The sequence below is a fragment of the Urtica dioica genome, chromosome 2 (assembly GCF_054948205.1).
Source record: "Urtica dioica subsp. dioica isolate 48M chromosome 2, U.dioica_male_clone48M_v1_H2, whole genome shotgun sequence".
Taxonomy (NCBI): domain Eukaryota; kingdom Viridiplantae; phylum Streptophyta; class Magnoliopsida; order Rosales; family Urticaceae; genus Urtica; species Urtica dioica.
The window spans coordinates 14,956,769-14,976,232 of NC_142757.1; the positions used below are offsets into that span (position 1 = coordinate 14,956,769).

Consider the following 19,464-nt stretch of genomic DNA (forward strand, 5'->3'; position numbering starts at 1 on the left):
GATCGCACCCGGGCCAAAAGTATGAACTCGAAAGTCTCGAGCTACGTTCTCTCCGATCAACCCACCTCTCTGAGGACGAAATCGGTGAGGAGGAGGAGTGACCGTGCCTTTTGTCTATAGGCTGCCTACGTACCCATGTGTGGGATCAGGTCAGAACGTAGTTCAGGTCGTGTGTGACGCAGCGTGAGGCGCGGAGTCTTGACGGAGAAGCGTACTCGACGAAGGGGACGGTGCGCGGAGGAGTCGAGGGGCAACGTCTTAGAACTTCAGAGATCCCGTACGCGTCTAGCATGTTAGACGCGTTAAGGGACTCTAGTTGAGAACCCTTGGAGCGTGCCTAGGCACTGGAGGGCGTTCGATCAGAGGGAGCGACGCCCGGGAGTCCCCGAGAGTGCTTCAGAACCTTTGAGAACGAGAGAGACTTGTGGGAGTGCTTCAGGCCAAAGTTGGCATCAAAAGAAGCAGAGGAGAGCGAGAATTCGAGCGTATCGATCGGAAAAGATGGGATAGCTTCCCCCTCAGTGAGAGGAGGTATTTATAGGTGTTTGAAGGCCTTAGGAGGGTCCTCTTTCGTCCATGTGGGACTAGGGGCCGGCGCGCACATCATCAAAAGGAGGCGCGCAACGCGCGGCGCACAACGCGCGGTGCGCAGGACACCGGGCGCGGCGAGGGATGCGCGGCGCATGAAGCGCGCAGCGCGGGCGTGTCTTGGCGCGGCGCGCGGCCTGCCTGGCGCGGCACAGGGCCTGCTTGGCTGGCCGGCGCGGCTTGCTGCTCGCGCGGTTTCTTTGAGGGGCGCGTGGTGCACGGCCTGTCTTGTCGGACTCTTGTGGTCTTCGGATATCACGCTTGTCACGCGAAATATGAAGATTTCTACTTGAGGAGGGTGACTCGACTCGATGAGCAAGGCTCAACTCGACGAGAGTGAGTCGAAGCTCGACCCGAGGGGGACGATTCGAGGCTCGACTCGAGGAGTAGGACTCGAGGCTCGACTCGAGGAGAACGACTCGAGGAGCGACCTGAGGCTCGACTCGAGGAGAACTACTCGAGGCTCGACTCGAGGAGAACGAATCGAGGCTCGACTCGAGGAGAATGACTCAACTCAAGGAGCGAGGCTCGACTTGAGGAGCCGAGAGTTTGGCACGAGGAGTTTCCAGTCGACTCGTGACGGAAGGCTTGCCACTCCTCAGGACCTCCGGCCTGACCACCGGCCCTTAGAGCGGCGCGTCTTCTCGGCGTTCCGGGTTTTCCGAAAACGACCGACAACACAACAAAAAGAAAAAGCGAGACCAATTTTGTGAATTAATGTATCAAGATACTTTCCAAAAGAAAAAGAGGAAACAAATTTCCTCTAACTTTGAAAGGGAGATCGGCCAACGCAAGGGAAAGAGAGAAGCAAGATAAAAGTGGAAACAAATCCAAGGACTTGCTTGGATTGGTTTTGGCCGTGTGACTATATTGGGGGAAGAGCAAATTTTGCTCATGAATATTTTATATTCTATAGAAGAAGAAACTACATTATTGAAGGTAATCCCTCCCTTATTAATAGAGGCCTCATTCCTCTCATTTTATTCATTCCAAAGTTTTAGAGATTGAGAGCTTCTCTCTCTAGAACCCTTAGCCGCCCCTCTCCCTCTCTCTCTCTCTCTTGTTTTCTTTTGTTTTTGTTTTGGCACCTAGGTCCACATTTGACCTAGTGTTTTTGGTCTTCGACTCATAGACTTGTTCTTGAGTCGTCGTGTTTAAAAGTGCCCACACACTAATTCCTTTCTTTCTCGAGTGATTATTGTGATAGAAACTTTCATCGTTGCTCGAGTTTCCGAGGAAAGAAGAGAGACGTGTTGCGTGGGGAGACGAACGTTTCAACCTTCTGTTGTCAATGGTGCCCACAAGAAGAGTTGTAGTCTTTATTTTGTACATTTGATGTAATAAAGTCTCACGAAGACTCTTGCTTGTAATTGCTTATTCATTACTAAAAAGTTGAAACGTTCATTCATTCTTCTTCGTCTGTTTGAAGCTTTATGATAAAACATTAGTCTTTAGTCCATAAATAAACTTAACAACTTATGAAGAGACACATGTAGATTTGCATGACAAACCCTTCGTAGTTTGCTTAAAACGATATATTCGCAATCTAAGGGTCGAAGGACTATATACCTCAGATTGTTAGGAGAATCTATGATGTCTGGTTATGGGGCATTGAGAGTTGGAGATTTTATAGTTCTTCTATGTATCTTTCGAAGGTACTGAATTGACCAGTGCACTTCTAGACACAAGATAAGAACAAACCATTTAACCTCTTATGTCTCGAAGTCACTTCGTATGAATTGCATCGTGCTTACCTTATTCCTGAAATAAGACATGCCATTTCACAGCTTACGTATTCTCATTTGAGAAAGTCAGAGTTCGGACTTACTATGTGATTCTGAACAGGACCTATTGGTGAAGTACTAAGTTGTGAAGATGTCATGAGTAACTTTGTGAAGTTCTCATAGATATGGAATTCATGTACAAGATTGCTTAAATGCAATGTATATCACCTCATGCTTTGTTCCTTGGAATGTGAATAAATGAACTGGCCAGTGTCCAAATTGAGTCTTGACTCTTTTGGATGAAACAACGTCACTTGTTAGCTCCTCGTCAATACATTGTTTCTAACTTATTCACAAGCCACAAAGAAGTTGAGGAAATAACAGCTAGAAGGGTAAAATGGTAATTTTGTAAATCCCGACTAGCTGATGATATTCATGAAGGGTAAACATAGATAATATTCTGATACGAACCTCGGCCGACTAAGCTCCGAGACCCGATACCCCAATAGCACAGCGACGGATCGTCTACAAATTAGGAACGAAGGTGGATCGAATGACGCCACGGACAGATGCGAATGGCCGTCTGATGAGTCGGTCTCGAAATCCTACACGCACCGCTTTGTAAGAGACTCGAATAGTTCTAAACGAACCAAAGAGAGAATGATATCCTCACAGAAAGTGTTTAACTCGAAAATCCAAATTGTATGTCTTCCATTCAGCCTAAAGGCTTAATTTATAGAGTTTACAAAGGCAAATTCGCAGCTCCATGGGCCCCATAACCTAATAAGCCCATTTAGCCTTATTTAAGCACTAATAAACATAAAACAAAGGACCAGCCCAATACAAACACATATGGGCTTTTTAAATAACATGTCTTGGCCCAAATAACATAAACTGAAAATAGAAAAATAGGAATAGTCCGACTAATTCAATTCAGCCCAAATAACGTTCTTCATTGGTGTTTCTTGGCTTCCTTGAATCCTCTCCTTTGCGAGCTTGTCCCCTTCTTCATATTGGAGCTTGATGATCAGATTGTTAAGCTCCTCCTTGAATCTCCTCGCTCGAGCTCTCGTCACGGGTCCTTCCGGCACTTGGTATTTTGCTTGCGGCTCCTTTTGGGGCATGTCCTCATCATTCCCCTCGTCTTGAAAAGGATTTGCCCTCAAATCATGATCTGCATCAAAAGGAGATAAGTCAGTCACATTGAATGTAGCACTAACATTATACTCACCTGGAAGATCCAATTTGTAGGCATTATCGTTGATCCTGCGAATAACTTGGAAAGGTCCATCGCCACGCGGTTGTAGTTTGGACTTGTGTTGCTCCGGAAATCGCTCCTTGCGCATATGTAACCAGTCCCAATCACCGGGTTCAAAAATCACTCTCTTGCGGCCCTTGTTGGCTTGCTGCGCATACTGCTCCGTTCTTCTCTCAATGTTGAGTCGTGCCCTCTCGTGAAGCTGCTTAACAAGCTTTGCTTTCTGTTCACCATCTAAATTCACATGCTCAGACATAGGAATAGGAGATAAATCCAACGGCGTTAGTGGGTTAAAACCATAGACAATCTCAAACGGTGAGAACGTAGTAGATGAATGAATAGCGCGGTTATAAGGAAACTCAACATGTGGTAAACAATCTTCCCAAGTTTTGATATTCTTCTTAATTATTGCCCTCAACAAAGTCGACAAGGTCCTATTAACTACTTCGGTCTGACCATCAGTTTGGGGGTGACAAGTAGTCGAAAACAACAACCTAGTACCCAACTTAGCCCATAAGGTCTTCCAAAAGTAACTTAAGAACTTGATATCCCTATCCGAGACAATCGTCCTAGGCATGCCATGCAACCTAACAATCTCCCGAAAGAACAGATCAGCAACATTAGAAGCATCATCGGTTTTGTGACATGGGATAAAATGTACCATCTTTGAAAACCTATCAACCACTACAAAAACATAATCACGACCTCGCTTAGTCCTAGGCAAGCCTAACACAAAATCCATAGATATATCTACCCAAGGTGAGCTAGGAATAGGCAAAGGTGTATACATACCGTGTGATTGAACTTTCGACTTAGCTTTCCTAAATGTGACACAATTACCACAGATCCTCTCAACATCACGCTTCATGCGAGGGCAATAAAAGTGCTCCTGGATCACTCCTAGAGTTTTTGCTATCCCGAAATGTCCCATAAGGCCCCCACCATGAGCTTCCCTAACTAACAACTCCCTAAGAGAACAACTAGGCACACAAAGTCTACCAAGCCTGAACGAAAATCCATCATGCCTAAAGTAATCTCCCGACGCCATCTTCTCACACTTCGTAAATATCTCACTAAACTCTCGGTCGTCTGGATACAACTCTTTGATATGTTCAAAACCAAGCAGTTTAGCATCTAAAGTGGAAAGTTAGACATACCTTCGAGAAAGGGCATCAGCTACCACATTCTCCTTACCTTGTTTGTACTTGATGACATATGGAAACGGCTCGATGAACTCCATCCATTGCGCATGCCATTTGTTGAGCTTTTGTTGTCCCTTCAAGTACTTCAGTGACTCATGGTCGTTGTGGACCATGAACTCTCTTGGAAAAAGGTAGTGCTGCCAAGTCTCTAAAGCTCGAATCAATGCGTACATCTCCTTGTCGTAAGTGGGGTAATTAAGGGTGGCCCCACTCAATTTTTAGCTAAAATACGCAATCGGCCGTCGATCTTGCATGAGAACTGCTCCGATTCCCACGCCGGACGCATCACACTCAACCTCGAATGGTTTATCGAAGTTAGGTAAAGCGAGACAAGGAGAGTTGACTAAGTTTCCCTTGATTGCGGTGAACGCCTCCTCTTGTGCTTGCCCCCACGCGAACGTCACATGTTTCTTCATCACCTCCGTGAGCGGGGCAGCGATCGTGCTAAAATCTCTGACAAAGCGCCTATAAAAGCTCGCTAAGCCATGAAAACTCCGTACTTGTGCTACATTTGTCGGTGTCGGCCACTCTTGAATAGCTTTCACCTTTTCCTCATCTACCTGCACTCCTTTAGAACTTACAACAAAACCCAAGAAAACAACGTGATCGGTGCAAAAGGTGCACTTGTCAAGGTTAGCAAATAACTGTTCACGTTTGAGTACAATAAAAACCTCACGCAAGTGTAAGACATGATCATCTAGGGTCTTGCTATAAATCAAAATATCGTCAAAGTATACCACCACAAATTTACCAATGAACGAACGCAAAACATGATTCATAAGTCGCATAAATGTGCTAGGTGCATTAGTCAAACCAAAAGGCATTACTAACCATTCATACAACCCAAGTTTAGTTTTAAAAGCGGTTTTCCATTCATCCCCCTCTTTCATTCTAATTTGGTGGTACCCACTCTTTAAATCAATTTTAGAGAAAACACGCGCACCATGTAAATCGTCTAGCATGTCATCCAATCTAGGAATAGGAAATCGATACCTGACCGTGATGTTGTTCATGGCTCGGCAATCCACGCATATCCTCTGGGACCCATCCTTCTTTGGAACTAGTAGAACTGGTACGGCGCACGGGCTCATGCTCTCTCTAATGTACCCCTTTGACAAAAGTTCCTCGACTTGTCGTTGCAACTCCTTCGTTTCCTCAGGGTTGGTTCGGTAGGCCGGTCTGTTTGGAAGCGAGGCTCCGGGTACAAGGTCAATCTGGTGCTCAATCCCTCGAATCGGTGGTAGTCCCGTAGGCATGTCTCGAATAACAACGTCTTTGAACTCCTGCAAAAGAGAAACAATGGCAGTAGGTAGGACCTGGCCATGTTGGTTAGTGAATAAGGCAGCCTCCTTGTACACAAGTAAAATCATCGGCTGTTTGGCAAAGAAGGCTTTCCTCACATCACCCTTTCCCGCAAAGAAGTTGTTTTGTTTTCTCTCACCGATTTTGTTTTTCATGACCCCATCTTTTCTTTCACTCCCCACTTCTCTCTCGGGTTTTCTCTCTGTTTTTACCTCATCCCTTGGTTCTTTTCCCTTCTCTAGTGCCCTAAACCTTTCCCTCTCTTGTTGCATCTTCAGTTGATCTTCATGAACTTGCTTTGGAGTAAGGGGTGCGAGGGTGATGGTACGATTCTTGTGCCTGAGGGAGTACTTGTTGGTGTAGCCGTCATGAGTCACCCTCCGATCGAATTGCCACGGCCGCCCCAAAAGTATATGCCCCGCGTCCATTGGTGCCATGTCACAGAGCACTGAGTCCTCATAGCTGCCAATCCGAAAACTGATAAGGACTTATTTGTAGACACGTACCTCTTCACCATCATTAAACCACTGAAGCTTGTAAGAACGAGGGAGGTTTGTCGTGGGAAGTCCAAGCTTCTTCACTACAGCAACGCTGGCTATGTTCGTACAACTCCCTCCATCGACGATAACACTGAACACCTTCTCACCAATATGGCACCTGGTGTGAAAGATGTTTTCACGCTGCTCCTCATCATCTCGTACAACCTGTGCGTTCATAGTTCGTCGAGAGACCAACACGAGCTCTGCTGGTGCCTCAATTTCCTCGTCTGACTCTTCTCCGGTACACTCTTGATCTTCCTCTTCATCGTCGGTAACCATCTCTCCGGTCGGAAGAATCGTCATGCTCCTCTTATTCGGGCATTGATTTTCGAAGTGACCAACTCCCTGGCACTTGAAGCACTTGATATCACCATTTCGCTGAAATGACGTCTCCGGTTTCTTTTGAGCACTGGGACCAGGACTAGATGTGGTTGGGGCCGTGGAAGTGCTTGGCTTGGCTACGTCCCCTCGTGGTTTGAAACTGCTCTTCTCGTCTCGGTTGAAGGTCTTCTTCCATGCAGGTTGTTCTGAGAATCGGTTTCCCCGCATGCTACCCCTCGTCTTGAGCTGCTTCTCAATCTTGACGGCCAAGTGAACCAAATCCTCCATCTCGACATAATGCTGCAACTCCACCTTGTCCGCTATGTCAGGGTTCAGCCCGTTGATAAATCTGGCCATGGTAGACTCGCGATCTTCCTCTATGTTTGCTTCGATCATGGCAACCTCCATTTCTCGGTAGTACTCCTCAACACTACGAGTGCCTTGCCGTAGACGCTGAAGCTTCTGATAGAGCTCTCGGTAATAGTGGCGAGGCACGAATCTCTTCCTCATGATGGCCTTCATCTCATCCCAAGTCTCTATCGGCTCCTCTCCATCCCGTTGCCTACTCGTCACCAGCTGATCCCACCAAACAATAGCATAATCAGTGAATTCAGCGGCAGCAAGTATTACCTTCTTGCGTTCGGTGTAGTTGTAGCAATTGAACACAAACTGGGCTTTCGTCTCCCATTCAAAGTAGGCGTCCGGGTCACTTTTCCCTTGGAATGTTGGAATCTTCTTCTTGATGCCACCAATTCCTCCGTCTTCTCTGTCCCTTCCTCCTTGTCTTCTTTCGAACATTCTCTCGTTTCGTCCTCCTCTCCTATAATCCTCCTCTTCAAAATCATTCTCCATCTCATCTTCTGTCTCCTCCCTAGGTTGTCTTCGTCTTCCTCTGTTGGGAGCTTGTTGGCCTTCCTCCACTCTCTCAACACGTTCTCGTAGTGGCTCCAACTCTTCCCTCATCATCCTCCGCATCTCTCCTATCATGGCTTGCATCATCAGCCTCCGGTCTGGAATTCCTTCGTTTTCGTCGCCATTGTTGGACATGGTTGCTGCAAGATATTGTTAGTAAAAAGAGAAACCTCACAAAAATCACTCCCTCACGTGTTTACACTCAAAGTATCACTCTGCACTCGTGTTTGATAATGGCGATAGTTATTCTCTCTGCCTTTTACCACTTACTCAAACTCTCTATAGGCTCGTGCCGAACTACTCAGAGACCAGGAAGGTGATGAAAGGAAATTCGAAAACGATACACCAAAACGACACCCAAACGACACAAACGACACCCAAACGACACGAACGGGAAAACGACACCACGGGGAGTTATGACTAGGGTCTTAGATAAGTCCCAAAAACAATTCTCCCAAGGTGCGACAATCAGCCCACAATTGACAAATGGCGACACCAAAAAATATCGATAGGATGTAGGGTACCTAAAAACGCTCCAAAACACACAAGGAATCTATCAGGAAAATAAAATTTCTTGAGGTAAAAAATACTCTTCTTTCTTTTTCTTTTTTTTTCGGATCCTCTTTCTTCTTTTTTTTTCGGATCCTCTTTCTTCTTTTTTTTTTTTTTTGATATCCGGGAGGTAATGCTAATTCGGAATTAAATGTGAAATGTCGAAATTGATTGTGAACACACACAAACAGGAAACGAATGAAAGGGGAATTAAATGGGAAATGATTCTGGAAATAAAGGAAACTAAAAGAAATCCTGAATTAAATGAAATTGAATGTCGAAATTGATTGTGAACACACAAAACAGGAAATGCAAGAGAAAGGATTCGGGAAATAAAAGCAAATAAATGGAAACCGATTTCAGGAAACTAGGAATCAATGACATTTCCGAAATTAAGTGATAAAATCCGGAAACTGATTAAAAAAATGGACTTCCTAAAACAGACTGCGATAATTAGAATTGATCTCCACTGAATAAGAATTGAAGTCCACGGATTCTCTTTCTTTTTTTTCTTTTTTTTTTGTTCGGATCTTTTCTCTTTTTTTTTTCTTTTTTTTTTTTTGACGCTCAAGAACACAGACCTAGCACGAAAAGAACACAGACCCAACACAACAAATACGTACGTACGGAATGAACACAACACAAACGAAGAAAAGAAAACAAAGAAAACGAAACAAAGGATAAGCAGACCTAAAAGTAGAGACTAGCTCTGATACCACTTGATACGAACCTCAGCCGACTAAGCTCCGAGACCCGATACCCCAATAGCACAGCGACGGATCGTCTACAAATTAGGAACGAAGGTGGATCGAATGACGCCACGGACGGATGCGAATGGCCGTCTGATGAGTCGGTCTCGATCTCCTACACGCACCACTTTGTAAGAGACTCGAATAGTTCTAAACGAACCAAAGAGAGAATGATATCCTCACCGAAAGTGTTTAACTCGAAAATCCAAATTGTGTGTCTTCCATTCAGCCTAAAGGCTTAATTTATAGAGTTTACAAAGGCAAATTCGCAGCTCCATGGGCCCCATAACCTAATAAGCCCATTTAGCCTTATTTAAGCACTAATAAACATAAAACAAAGGACCAGCCCAATACAAACACATATGGGCTTTTTAAATAACATGTCTTGGCCCAAATAACATAAACTGAAAATATAAAAATAGGAATAGTCCGACTAATTCAATTCAGCCCAAATAACGTTCTTCATTGGTGTTTCTTGGCTTCCTTGAATCCTCTCCTTTGCGAGCTTGTCCCCTTCTTCATCTTGGAGCTTGATGATCAGATTGTTAAGCTCCTCCTTGAATCTCCTCGCTCGAGCTCTCGTCACGGGTCCTTCCGGCACTTGGTATTTTGCTTGCGGCTCCTTTTGGGGCATGTCCTCATCATATTCAATGGATCCGCTCATCATAATTTGGTTGAATTCTTGAGTAGAAAATAAATTCATTTGAACCGAGAGATTTTCAGTGTCATCTCTTTAGTGGAGTCAGTTGACATTAAGCTAAACTTGGAAAAGGTTTGTGAACTTTTGAGTCCAAGTATTTAGATTGTCCCCTTCTTCATCCTGGAGCTTGATGATCAGATTGTTAAGCTCCTCCTTGAATCTCCTCGCTCGAGCCCTCGTCACGGGTCCTTCAGGCACTTGGTATTTTGCTTGCAGCCCTCGTCACGGGTCCTTCAGATTGTTAAGGTTTGTGAACTTTTGGGTCCAAGTGTTTAGCTCAAGCTTTGTTCATTTGGGTCCATGAGGTCACTGTCACAAATCACATCGAGTGGGAATAGTTAAACTAGAAGCTAAGTCAAAACAAGAACGAGACAAGTTTCACGAAAATTGTCAAAAGGGTATTTTTGTCTTTTTGGACATAGGATGAAATGAATGTCAATAAATTTTTTGATATGGTCATTTGATTACTTACATCCACTCGGCCAAATTAATTAGTTTGGGCCTTGTGGATTAATTTCATTTCATAAGAATTTTATTGAAAATTCTTAATGGGCCTTTTTCATGTTGTCATGAACAAATAGAAAAGCTTCTAGAAGCCCTTTCTAGAAGATTTTGGAGATTGAGAGCTTCTCTCTCTAGCTTGGCCGCCCCTCTCTCCTTCTCTCTCTAAGTTCTTTTCGTTTTTGTTTTTGCACCTAGGTTCTCATTTGACCTAGCGAGTTTAGCTCTTTGACTTTGAGACTTGTTCTTGAGTCAAAGTGTTTAAAAGTGCCCAGACACTAATTCCTATTTTTCTCGAGTGATTATAGTGGTAGAAACTTTCGTGGTTGCTCGAGTTGGCGAGGAAAGAAAAGAGACGTCTTGCGAGGGAGACGAACGTTTTCAACCTTCCGAAGGCTCATCAACGTTCAAGCTTCTAAAAGATTAGTAAATTATTTATGCTCATAATAGTTTTTTATTTACATGTGTTTGCTCTTTGTCTAGGTTAGTAAAATCGTTTTACTTGTCAAAAGAAATTTTTTAAAATTCTGCCGCTTACCGAAGCGTTAAACTTTTTCTTAAAACCTAGATGAATTCCAACACCTTCCTACGGCTTCTCAACGTTCAAGCTACTCAAAGGTTAGTAAACAAATAATTCTCATTAATAGTTTTAATTTATATGTACTTGCTCTTTGTCTAGGTTAGTAAAAACGTTTTACTTGTTTTAAAGAAAATTTTTAAATTCCGTCGCTTGCTCGAAGCGTTAAATCTTTTCTTAACCCTAGATCAATTCACACAGTTGTTAAAGCTTTTATATGTGTTTTATGAACATGGTAATAACATTGTATAAAAGAAAATAACAACAAACACAAAACGAAACGACTACATAAACGAAACTAGCAGGACAATATAACTAGTCACAAAATTACCCGAAAATTAAAAACTTTTAGAACTCATTCTAATGTGTTTTAATAACATACCAAGGTTATAGAAAATCAACATGACTTTTTGAAAACGATTTTCAAGCTCATAGTTTTAATCACATGTACATGCATATATTTGACCATAGCTCTGATACCATTTGTTGGAATTGATCTAGGGTTAAGAAAACATTTAACGATTCGAGCAAGCGGCGGAATTTTAAAATTTTCTTTTAAACAAGTAAAACGATTTTACTAACCTAGACAAAGAGCAAGCAATTGTTTATATTGAATCGCTTGTCTCCCCATGCACCTCGTCTTTCTTCGTTCTTCGGGAACCTTGAGTAACCATGAAAGTTTCTATCACATGAATCACTCGAGAAAGAAAGGAATTAGTGTGTGGCCACTTTTAAACACAACAACTCAAGAACAATTCTTAGAGTCGAAGAGCTAAAACACTAGGTCAAATGTGGACCTAGGTGCAAAAAAAAAACGAAAAGAACTTAGAGAGAGAGAGAGAGAGAGAGAGAGATGAGTTAGGCGGCCATAAGGTCTAGAGAGAGAAGCTCTCAATCTCTAACTTATGTGGAATGAGAAAACAATGAGAATGAGGCCTCTATTTATTGAGGAGGGATTACCTTCAACAAGGTAGTTTCCTCTTCTATAGAATATCACATATTCATGAGCAAATATTGCCTTTTCCTTCTCTCCCTTTGGACGTGCAAAGAGTTGCTTCTAGAAGCAAAATTGATTCCTTTTTTTTATTGCCTTCTCTTACCTTTGGCCGCCCACCTTAGTTTCCTCATAGAGGAAATTTGTTTCCTCTTTTTCTTTTGGCAAATATCTTCATACATCAATGCACAAAATAATCTCTTTCTCTTGGGCTTGGGCGTGTACACCTTCTAGAAGGAGTTTCTAGATTTTTCTTCATTTTTTCATGATGACATAAGAAAAGCCCATCAATGCAAGATTGCTTAATTGTCAAAACAAGTCATATCGAGTAGGAATAGTTAAACTAGAAGCTAAGTCAAAACAAGAACTAGACAAGTTTTACGAAAATTGTCTAAAGGGTATTTTTGTTTTTTAGGACATCGGACGAAATGAATGTCAATAAAAAAGTTTTTTTTGATACGTTTCATATGATGACAATGAATTGATCCACACGGCCAACTTAATGGGTCTTTCGTATGTTGTCATGAACAAATGAAGAAACATCTAGAAGCTCTTTCTAGAAGACCCTTGCTCGTCCAAACCAAAGAAAGAGAGACCAATTTTGTGCATTAATGTATAAAGATACTTGCCAAAAGAAAAAGAGGAAACGAATTTCTTCTATATGGAAAGAGAGAATTCGGCCAAGACAAGAGAGGAAGCAAAAGAAGAAACAAATCCAACTCCTTCTATAAGCACCCTTGGCCGTGTGACTTAAGAGGAAGAAGAGCAATATTTGCTCATGAATATGTGATATTATATGAAGAGGAAACTACCTTGTTGAAGGTAATTCTTCTCCTATAAATAGGGCCCTCATTCTCATTGTTTCTCTATCTAGAATTGGCCGCCCACTTCAAACTCTCTCTCTCTCTAACTCTTTTCGTTTTTGTTTTGCACCTAGGTCCACATTTGACCTAGCGTTTATTTTAGCTCTTCGACTCTTAGACTTGTTCTTGAGTCGTTGTGTTTTAAAAGTGCCCACATACTTATTCCTTCTTCCTTCGTGTGATTTATGTGTAGAAACTTTCGTGGTTGCTCGAATTCCCGAAGAACGAAGAAAGACGAGCTGCGTGGGGAGACGAGCGATTCAACCTCCACAAGCTTCTCAACGATCAAGCTACATAAAGGTTAGTAAATGCGTAATCGCTCTTAGATAGTTTTAATAATAACATGTGCTTGCTCTTTGTCTAGGTTAGTAAAAATCGTTTTACTTGTTTAAAAGAAATTTTTTATTTTCAGCCGCTTGCTAGAAGCGTTAAATCTTTTCTTAACCCTAGATCATTTCCAAAAAATGGTATCAAAGCTATGGTCAAAGTTAAGCATATACATATGATTAAAACTATGAGCTTGAAAATCGTTTTCGAAAGATTACTCGTTTTTTGACAAGTTATAATTGTTTTCTTAGATTTTTTTATTTTTTGCTCGTGCCTTTAAATTAAAAATCATGTTGATTTTCTATGACTTTGGGATGTTATTAAATCATATCATAATCAGTTCTAAAAGTTTTTAATTTTTCATAATGAAAAACGTGTTTTTAAATGTTGAGGAATTTCGGGTAATTTTATGACTAGTTATATTGTTTTGCTACTTTTGTTTGTTTACTCGATTCGTTTTATGTTTGTTGTTATTTACTTTTATACTATGTTTTTACCACGTTAACAAAACACATATAAAATATTTAACAACTCTCTAAAACGTTCTGTTACATTCGATTCTTTTGCACTCAAGTCCGAACATTAACTATTTCAAGTTTTCTTAGAATTCGAAATTTGATGATTCTTAAATCAAATTAAAAGTCTGTTTGTCCTCTTTCCAATGCAATTGGTATTAGGTCAAAAGGATGTTGGAGCCGCCATGTTTGGCGATTTTACTCCGAGGTGCGCGGCTGTTTTGAAAGTCCAGTTTTTTAGAATTCCGGATTTCAGACCCCACTCTATGAGTTATAGAACTCTAATAAGAAAATTTCCTTGAGAAAATTGTTTTTCATAAGATAATAAACATAATGTGAAAGATTAAAATGTTTTTACTTTTGAAAAATTTACTTATATCGTTTTTTTAAAACAAGTTTGAATTTTGAAAAACCGTTTTCACTTTCAAACTTGAAAATATTTTGTCATCAAAATCAAATAAGTTTTCAAAATGTTTTCAAAACTATATCTATATCACATTTGTTCAAAATCTATATGCTCTTGAAAATTGAGTGGGAGGTCTCCTCGTAGACGAGCTGAAAAATAAAATGTGTAATCTCAAACTTTCAAGTGTTCGAGTGAGTTGAAGTTCACACTTTCCCCATGCACTTTCCCAAATAGAAAATAGGAAAATGTCCGAGTATGTACCTTGTGTCTTTATGCACTAACACTGCTCTTTCTTGAACATGAAGATCTAGGATTCCTTTCTAGAAGTGCACTCTATCTCTTGAACCACTAGCAAAGCATGTTTTTGAAATATATTAGAGACGATGTACCTTTTTTATCATGCGGCTAGTCAAATATGAGAGTAAAGTGTCATTTCGTTCATAACAGCTTTGGACTTTTCCTGTCTTGTTCATCCTAAAAAATTAATCAAACTTAAATCCTAAATCAAAAGACTAATCATAAACCTGTTTCAACTTTTCAGCATAATGTCTTTCAACCCTCTCTCAACCATCTTTTCATCGAACAAACTCGAAGGGAAAAATTACGTCGACTTGAAATGTAACCTGGACATAGTCCTTACCGTGGACAAGCACAAATGGGTACTCACCACCCCCTGTCCTCAAACGAATGATGATTCGACACAAAAGGAAAATGACGCCTTGGCGGCCTGGCTCCAAACCGATGAGATTGCGAGGTGCTATATCTTAGCATCAATGAATAATGTGTGCAACAACAACATCGTGACATCGAGATTGTCGCCGATATGCTCTACAATCTCCATGAGATGTTTGGAGGGCAAGGGCGTCAAGCAAGGAAACAAGCGGTCCATCGCATGAAGGCTGAAACTCCCGTTAGAGATCATATGATGCTGATCATTAGCTATCTAAATGAAATAAAGATCCTTGGATCAGAGATTGATGGGGAGACTAAAATGGATATGATCTTGGAAACTCTCCCCGAGTATTTTGATACCTTCAAGCTGTACTACTCCATGAACAAGCTAGAGTACATTGTTACCGAGCTTATGAAGGAGCTTCACACCACTGAGGGTCTCACTAAGAAGAAGAGGACTCAAGGAGAGGTACATGCTATTGCCTCCACCTCTAGATCTAAGCTGGGACAGTCTAACGACAAGTGCCACCACTGCAACGAGCCTGGTCACTGGCGTACGAACTATCCTGCCTATGTCAAGACTAAGGAAAAATGTATTGTACTTATTACTGATGCTTGCTTAGTAGCTGATAATGTATCAACGTGGATTCTTGACTCCGCTGCTACTAACCATATTTGCTGCTCCTTGACTGGTTTTAGGAAAAGCAAAAGCATAGAGGTAGGCGAGTTCTACTTCAAGTGGGGTGATGGAAGCTTAGTGTCTGCAAAGGCTGTGGGATCCGTGACGCTGTCTTTTGAAGACCGCACTTTAAATTTGAATAATGTTTATTATGTTCCTTCCTTTGGGAAAAACCTAATATCTGCTGCTCGTCTTTTTTAGCAATATTATTGTTTAAAGTTTATAAAGAATGGAATTCGTATTTCTTATTCAAATTCTTTTGTCATTGATGCATTTATGAAGAATGCTCTCTTTTACATTTATCCCACGCAACCTTCTCTTTTAGACACTAAAATAGATAATGATCTAGTTAGGGAGAAAAAGAGGATCAAACTATCTGAATCCTCCGATCTAATAAAATCAACATATCTCTGGCACTTAAGACTTGGTCATATCAGGCTAGATAGGATTAAGAGCCTCTTGAGGGACGGTCCACTCCAAGCCTCTGCAATAGGTTCACTACCTACTTGTGAATCTTGTATAGAAGGAAAAATGACTAAGCGACCTTTCTCAGCTAAGGGTCGAAGAGGAACTGAGTTGCTGGAACTTGTACATTCTGATGTATGTGGTCCGCTCAGTACACAGGCACCGGGAGGATACAAATACTTCGTTACCTTCACCGATGATTACTCAAGATACGGTTTTGTCTATTTGCTCGAACACAAATTCCGAGACCATTAACGTATTTAAGGTCTTTAGGGCTTTTGTAGGAAAGCAAACTGGCAAACAGATCAAAACCCTTCGATCCGATCGAGGTGGTGAGTATATGTCTGGAGAGTTCGATTACTTTCTTAAAGAATAAGGTACGCTTTTCTGCTTACAACACCTGGCACACCTCAACAAAACGGAGTGTTAGAGAGAAGGAATCGAACTCTGATGGAGATGGTTAGATCAATGAGAAGTTACTCATCACTCTCTCTTTCCTATTAGGGATATGCCCTCGAATCAGCAGCCTACATTTTGAACCAAGTTCCGTCTAAAACGGTTCCAGGTACTCCTTACGAACGATGGACTGGCCGTAAAGTAAATCTAGGCCACATCCGAATTTGGGGTTGCCCTGCACATGTGCTAAGGCAAAAGACTAGCAAGTTGGCTAGTAGGTTAGAATTGTGTCTGTTTGTTGGATATCCAAAGGAAACCAAAGGTTTCACATACTATAGTCCCGACGACGACAAGAATTTCGTTAGCACAAACGCTCATTTCCTTGAGGAGAACTTTATGAAAGATGTAAAACCTAGAAGCAAAATTGTACTTGAAGAAAAGTGGGGTGAGGATGCTTCTACCTCGTCTGTAAGAACTGTTCTTACCCCAACTCAAACACAGCCTAACTCATCAGAACCTCATAAGGTAGTACTTCAACGTAGTGGGAGGGCTAGTCAAAAGCCTGACAGGTACATATCTTACGGAGATACTCTCGTAGCCGTCTCTGACATGGATAACCCTATTTCCTACAGCCATGCAATGGCTGGTTCTGAATCAAACCATTGGTTGCACGCCATGAAAGTTGAAATGCATTCGATGTACATCAACAAAGTCTGAAAACTTGTAGACCTTCCCGAAGGGATTAAACCCGTAGGGTGTAAGTGAATATACAAGACGAATAGGGGTTCGGATGGGAACGTCGAGACATTCAAAGCACGACTAGTTGCTAAGGGTTATACCCAAAAAGAAGGTATTGACTATGAAGAAACTTTCTAGCCAGTTGCGATGTTTAAATCCATCCGCATACTTCTATCCATACCTGCAGCACTCGATTATGAGATCTGGCAAATGAATGTCAAGACTGCCTTCCTAAATGGCAATCTTGACGAGCGCATTTATATGGCTCAACCAGACGGTTTCGTGGAAGAAAGTCAAGAGACCAAGGTTTGTTAAAGTATTATATCAATTCCGCACATCTCTTTATCTCTGTTTTACTTTTATGGTATCAGAGCTACACAAAACCCTAAAACACATATAGGTACTCGTGATCATACACCATGGCCGAGTCCAATAATACCAGTTTTATTGGAAATTCTTCTTCTTCTCAACTTGGGATTAATCCTATTATCTCAGCTGACAATTCTTCTCATTCCATCACTTCCCATAAATTGAATGGGAGTAATTTCATGGAGTGGTCTCAATCAGTCAAACTCTTCGTTCAAGGGAGAGGCAAATTTGGCTATTTGTCTGGAATCACAACCAAACCAGACGTGAAGGAAGATGCAGCCAAATATGGCGTTTGGGAGGCTGAAAATTCCATGATTATGTCATGGCTCATTAATTCTATGGATGCAGGTCTAGGGAGGACGTATCTTTTTCTTCCTACAACAAGTGACATCTGGACGGCGGTTAGAGAGACGTACTCTGATCTTGGCAACGCTGGCACACTCTTTGAGATAGAAACTCAATTGAGCAAGGCTAGACAAGGCGAGAAGTCAGTGACAAAGTACTACACCGACCTGAAGATGCTTTGGCAAGAGGAAGACCTTTATTGCAACCACGAGTGGAGCTGCCCAAAGGACAGCGCCTTGTACCAGAAGCTCGTGGAGAAAGGAAGAGTTTTTAAATTTTTGGTTGGCTTGAATGCAGATCTTGATGAAGTCAGAGGAAGGATTCTTGGCCGAGACCCTCTCCCAAGCACCCGGGAGGTTTTTTCGGAAGTCCGGAGAGAGGAAACTCGTCGCCAAGTCATGCTGGGATCCGGAAAGAATGAGGCTGCACCAACACATTCAGAAACGAGTGCAATGGTGTCTTCCAAGCCTAATTACAACAACAACAATAACAACAACAACAACCGGAACCCAAGAAATTCCTCTGGCCGCTACAACAACAATGCTCCAACTTGTGAATACTGCAAAAAGATAGGGCACATCAAAGCAAAGTGCTGGAAGCTTCACGGCAAACCTGATGATCTTCCACAGCCCTTCAACAACAACAACAAGGGTGCCTGATACGAACCTCGGCCGACTAAGCTCCGAGACCCGATACCCCAATAGCACAGCGGCGGATCGTCTACAATTTAGGAACGAAGGTGGATCGAATGACGCCACGAACGGTTGCGAAAGACCGTCTGATGTGTCGGGTTTGAACGCCACAAGACTAGTCTTGATATGTTCGATAAAAGTTCATAAGAACTCAAGAGAAGACTCTCATATTTTTTTTATAAAAATCTGGATGCCCTTTCATTCAGCTTGAAACCTCCTTTAAATAGGAAAATACAAAGCAAATTCGGAGTACATTGTTGCCCTAGTTTAAATGGGCCTACAAAACATTATTTAGGCCTGATAACATTAAAATTAAAAACCTAACTTAATACCTAACACATATAGGCTTCATTAAGCATAACTAAAGCCCAAAAACACTTTAAAAAGACTCTAACTTCATCTATTATTTTAAACTACGAAAATAACAAATAAATAGCTCAAACTGCTTAAAATAACGTGAATAAGCTTTCCTTTATTTGTGCCGCCCTTGGCCTCGTGGTTGGGTTTTCTTCTTGCGTAGCTTTTGGCTCTAGCTTTATATTTCTTCCATTCAGCTTTGTTCAAACCATGAAACTGTTTGTTGAAGTCTTGTACTCTTGAATTAGGAATAGGCTCGATGAAGCGCCTTTGTTCCTTTGCACGTGGGATCACGTCATTCTCTCTCTCTCTTGAAGAAGATTTGTCCTCAAATCTTGTACGTTGTTGAAATCAGATATGGGAGAGAAAGTCTTGACCATCTTCGTTTGATACGAAATTAATTTGTCATCCATGTTCTTGTTATCCTCAAAATAAAGAACTGCCAAATTCGGGACTTCTAATTTTATGGGAATAGTCTCCTCGATTAGCGTAGTTACTAACTCCTCTTCCACAAGAATTTCCTTTTCTTCAACAACTTCCACATGTTGGGCATGTTTCTTCTTCTTTTGTTGGAAGGTCTGGTGTTCAAACCAGATACAAAATTTTTCTGTCAAAACATCCCATTTCTTTTCAAGGGCCTCTACCCTTTTCTTTTTAGCAACACTTTTGGATTGTTGATTTTCTTCAATTCGATCCAATCTCTTCATAATTTTTTTTGTTT

At 41.6% G+C, this 19,464-nt stretch overlaps 1 protein-coding gene and 1 pseudogene across 1 annotated transcript; one reads left to right on the forward strand and one right to left on the reverse strand.

Annotated features, from left to right (window-relative positions):
* Positions 1 to 3,474: 3,474 nt before the first annotated feature.
* On the reverse strand, positions 3,475 to 7,732 carry LOC149404108 (uncharacterized; annotated as a pseudogene).
* A 9,667-nt stretch (positions 7,733 to 17,399) lies between these two features.
* LOC149404109 (uncharacterized) lies at positions 17,400 to 19,133 on the forward strand. The gene is made up of 2 exons (XM_089607406.1): positions 17,400 to 18,345; positions 19,099 to 19,133. Exons 1-2 carry the CDS (start codon positions 17,400 to 17,402, stop codon positions 19,131 to 19,133), a joined length of 981 nt encoding a protein of 326 aa, XP_089463532.1.
* The last annotated feature ends 331 nt before the right edge of the window (positions 19,134 to 19,464 follow it).

Bases quoted from the DNA above. Each gene is read 5' to 3' on its own strand.
- LOC149404109 (XM_089607406.1), top strand. From the start codon at position 17,400: ATGGCCGAGTCCAATAATACCAGTTTTATTGGAAATTCTTCTTCTTCT. The intron at 18,346-19,098 runs GTGCCTGATACG...TGTTGAAATCAG, and splicing joins CTTCAACAACAACAACAAGG to ATATGGGAGAGAAAGTCTTG.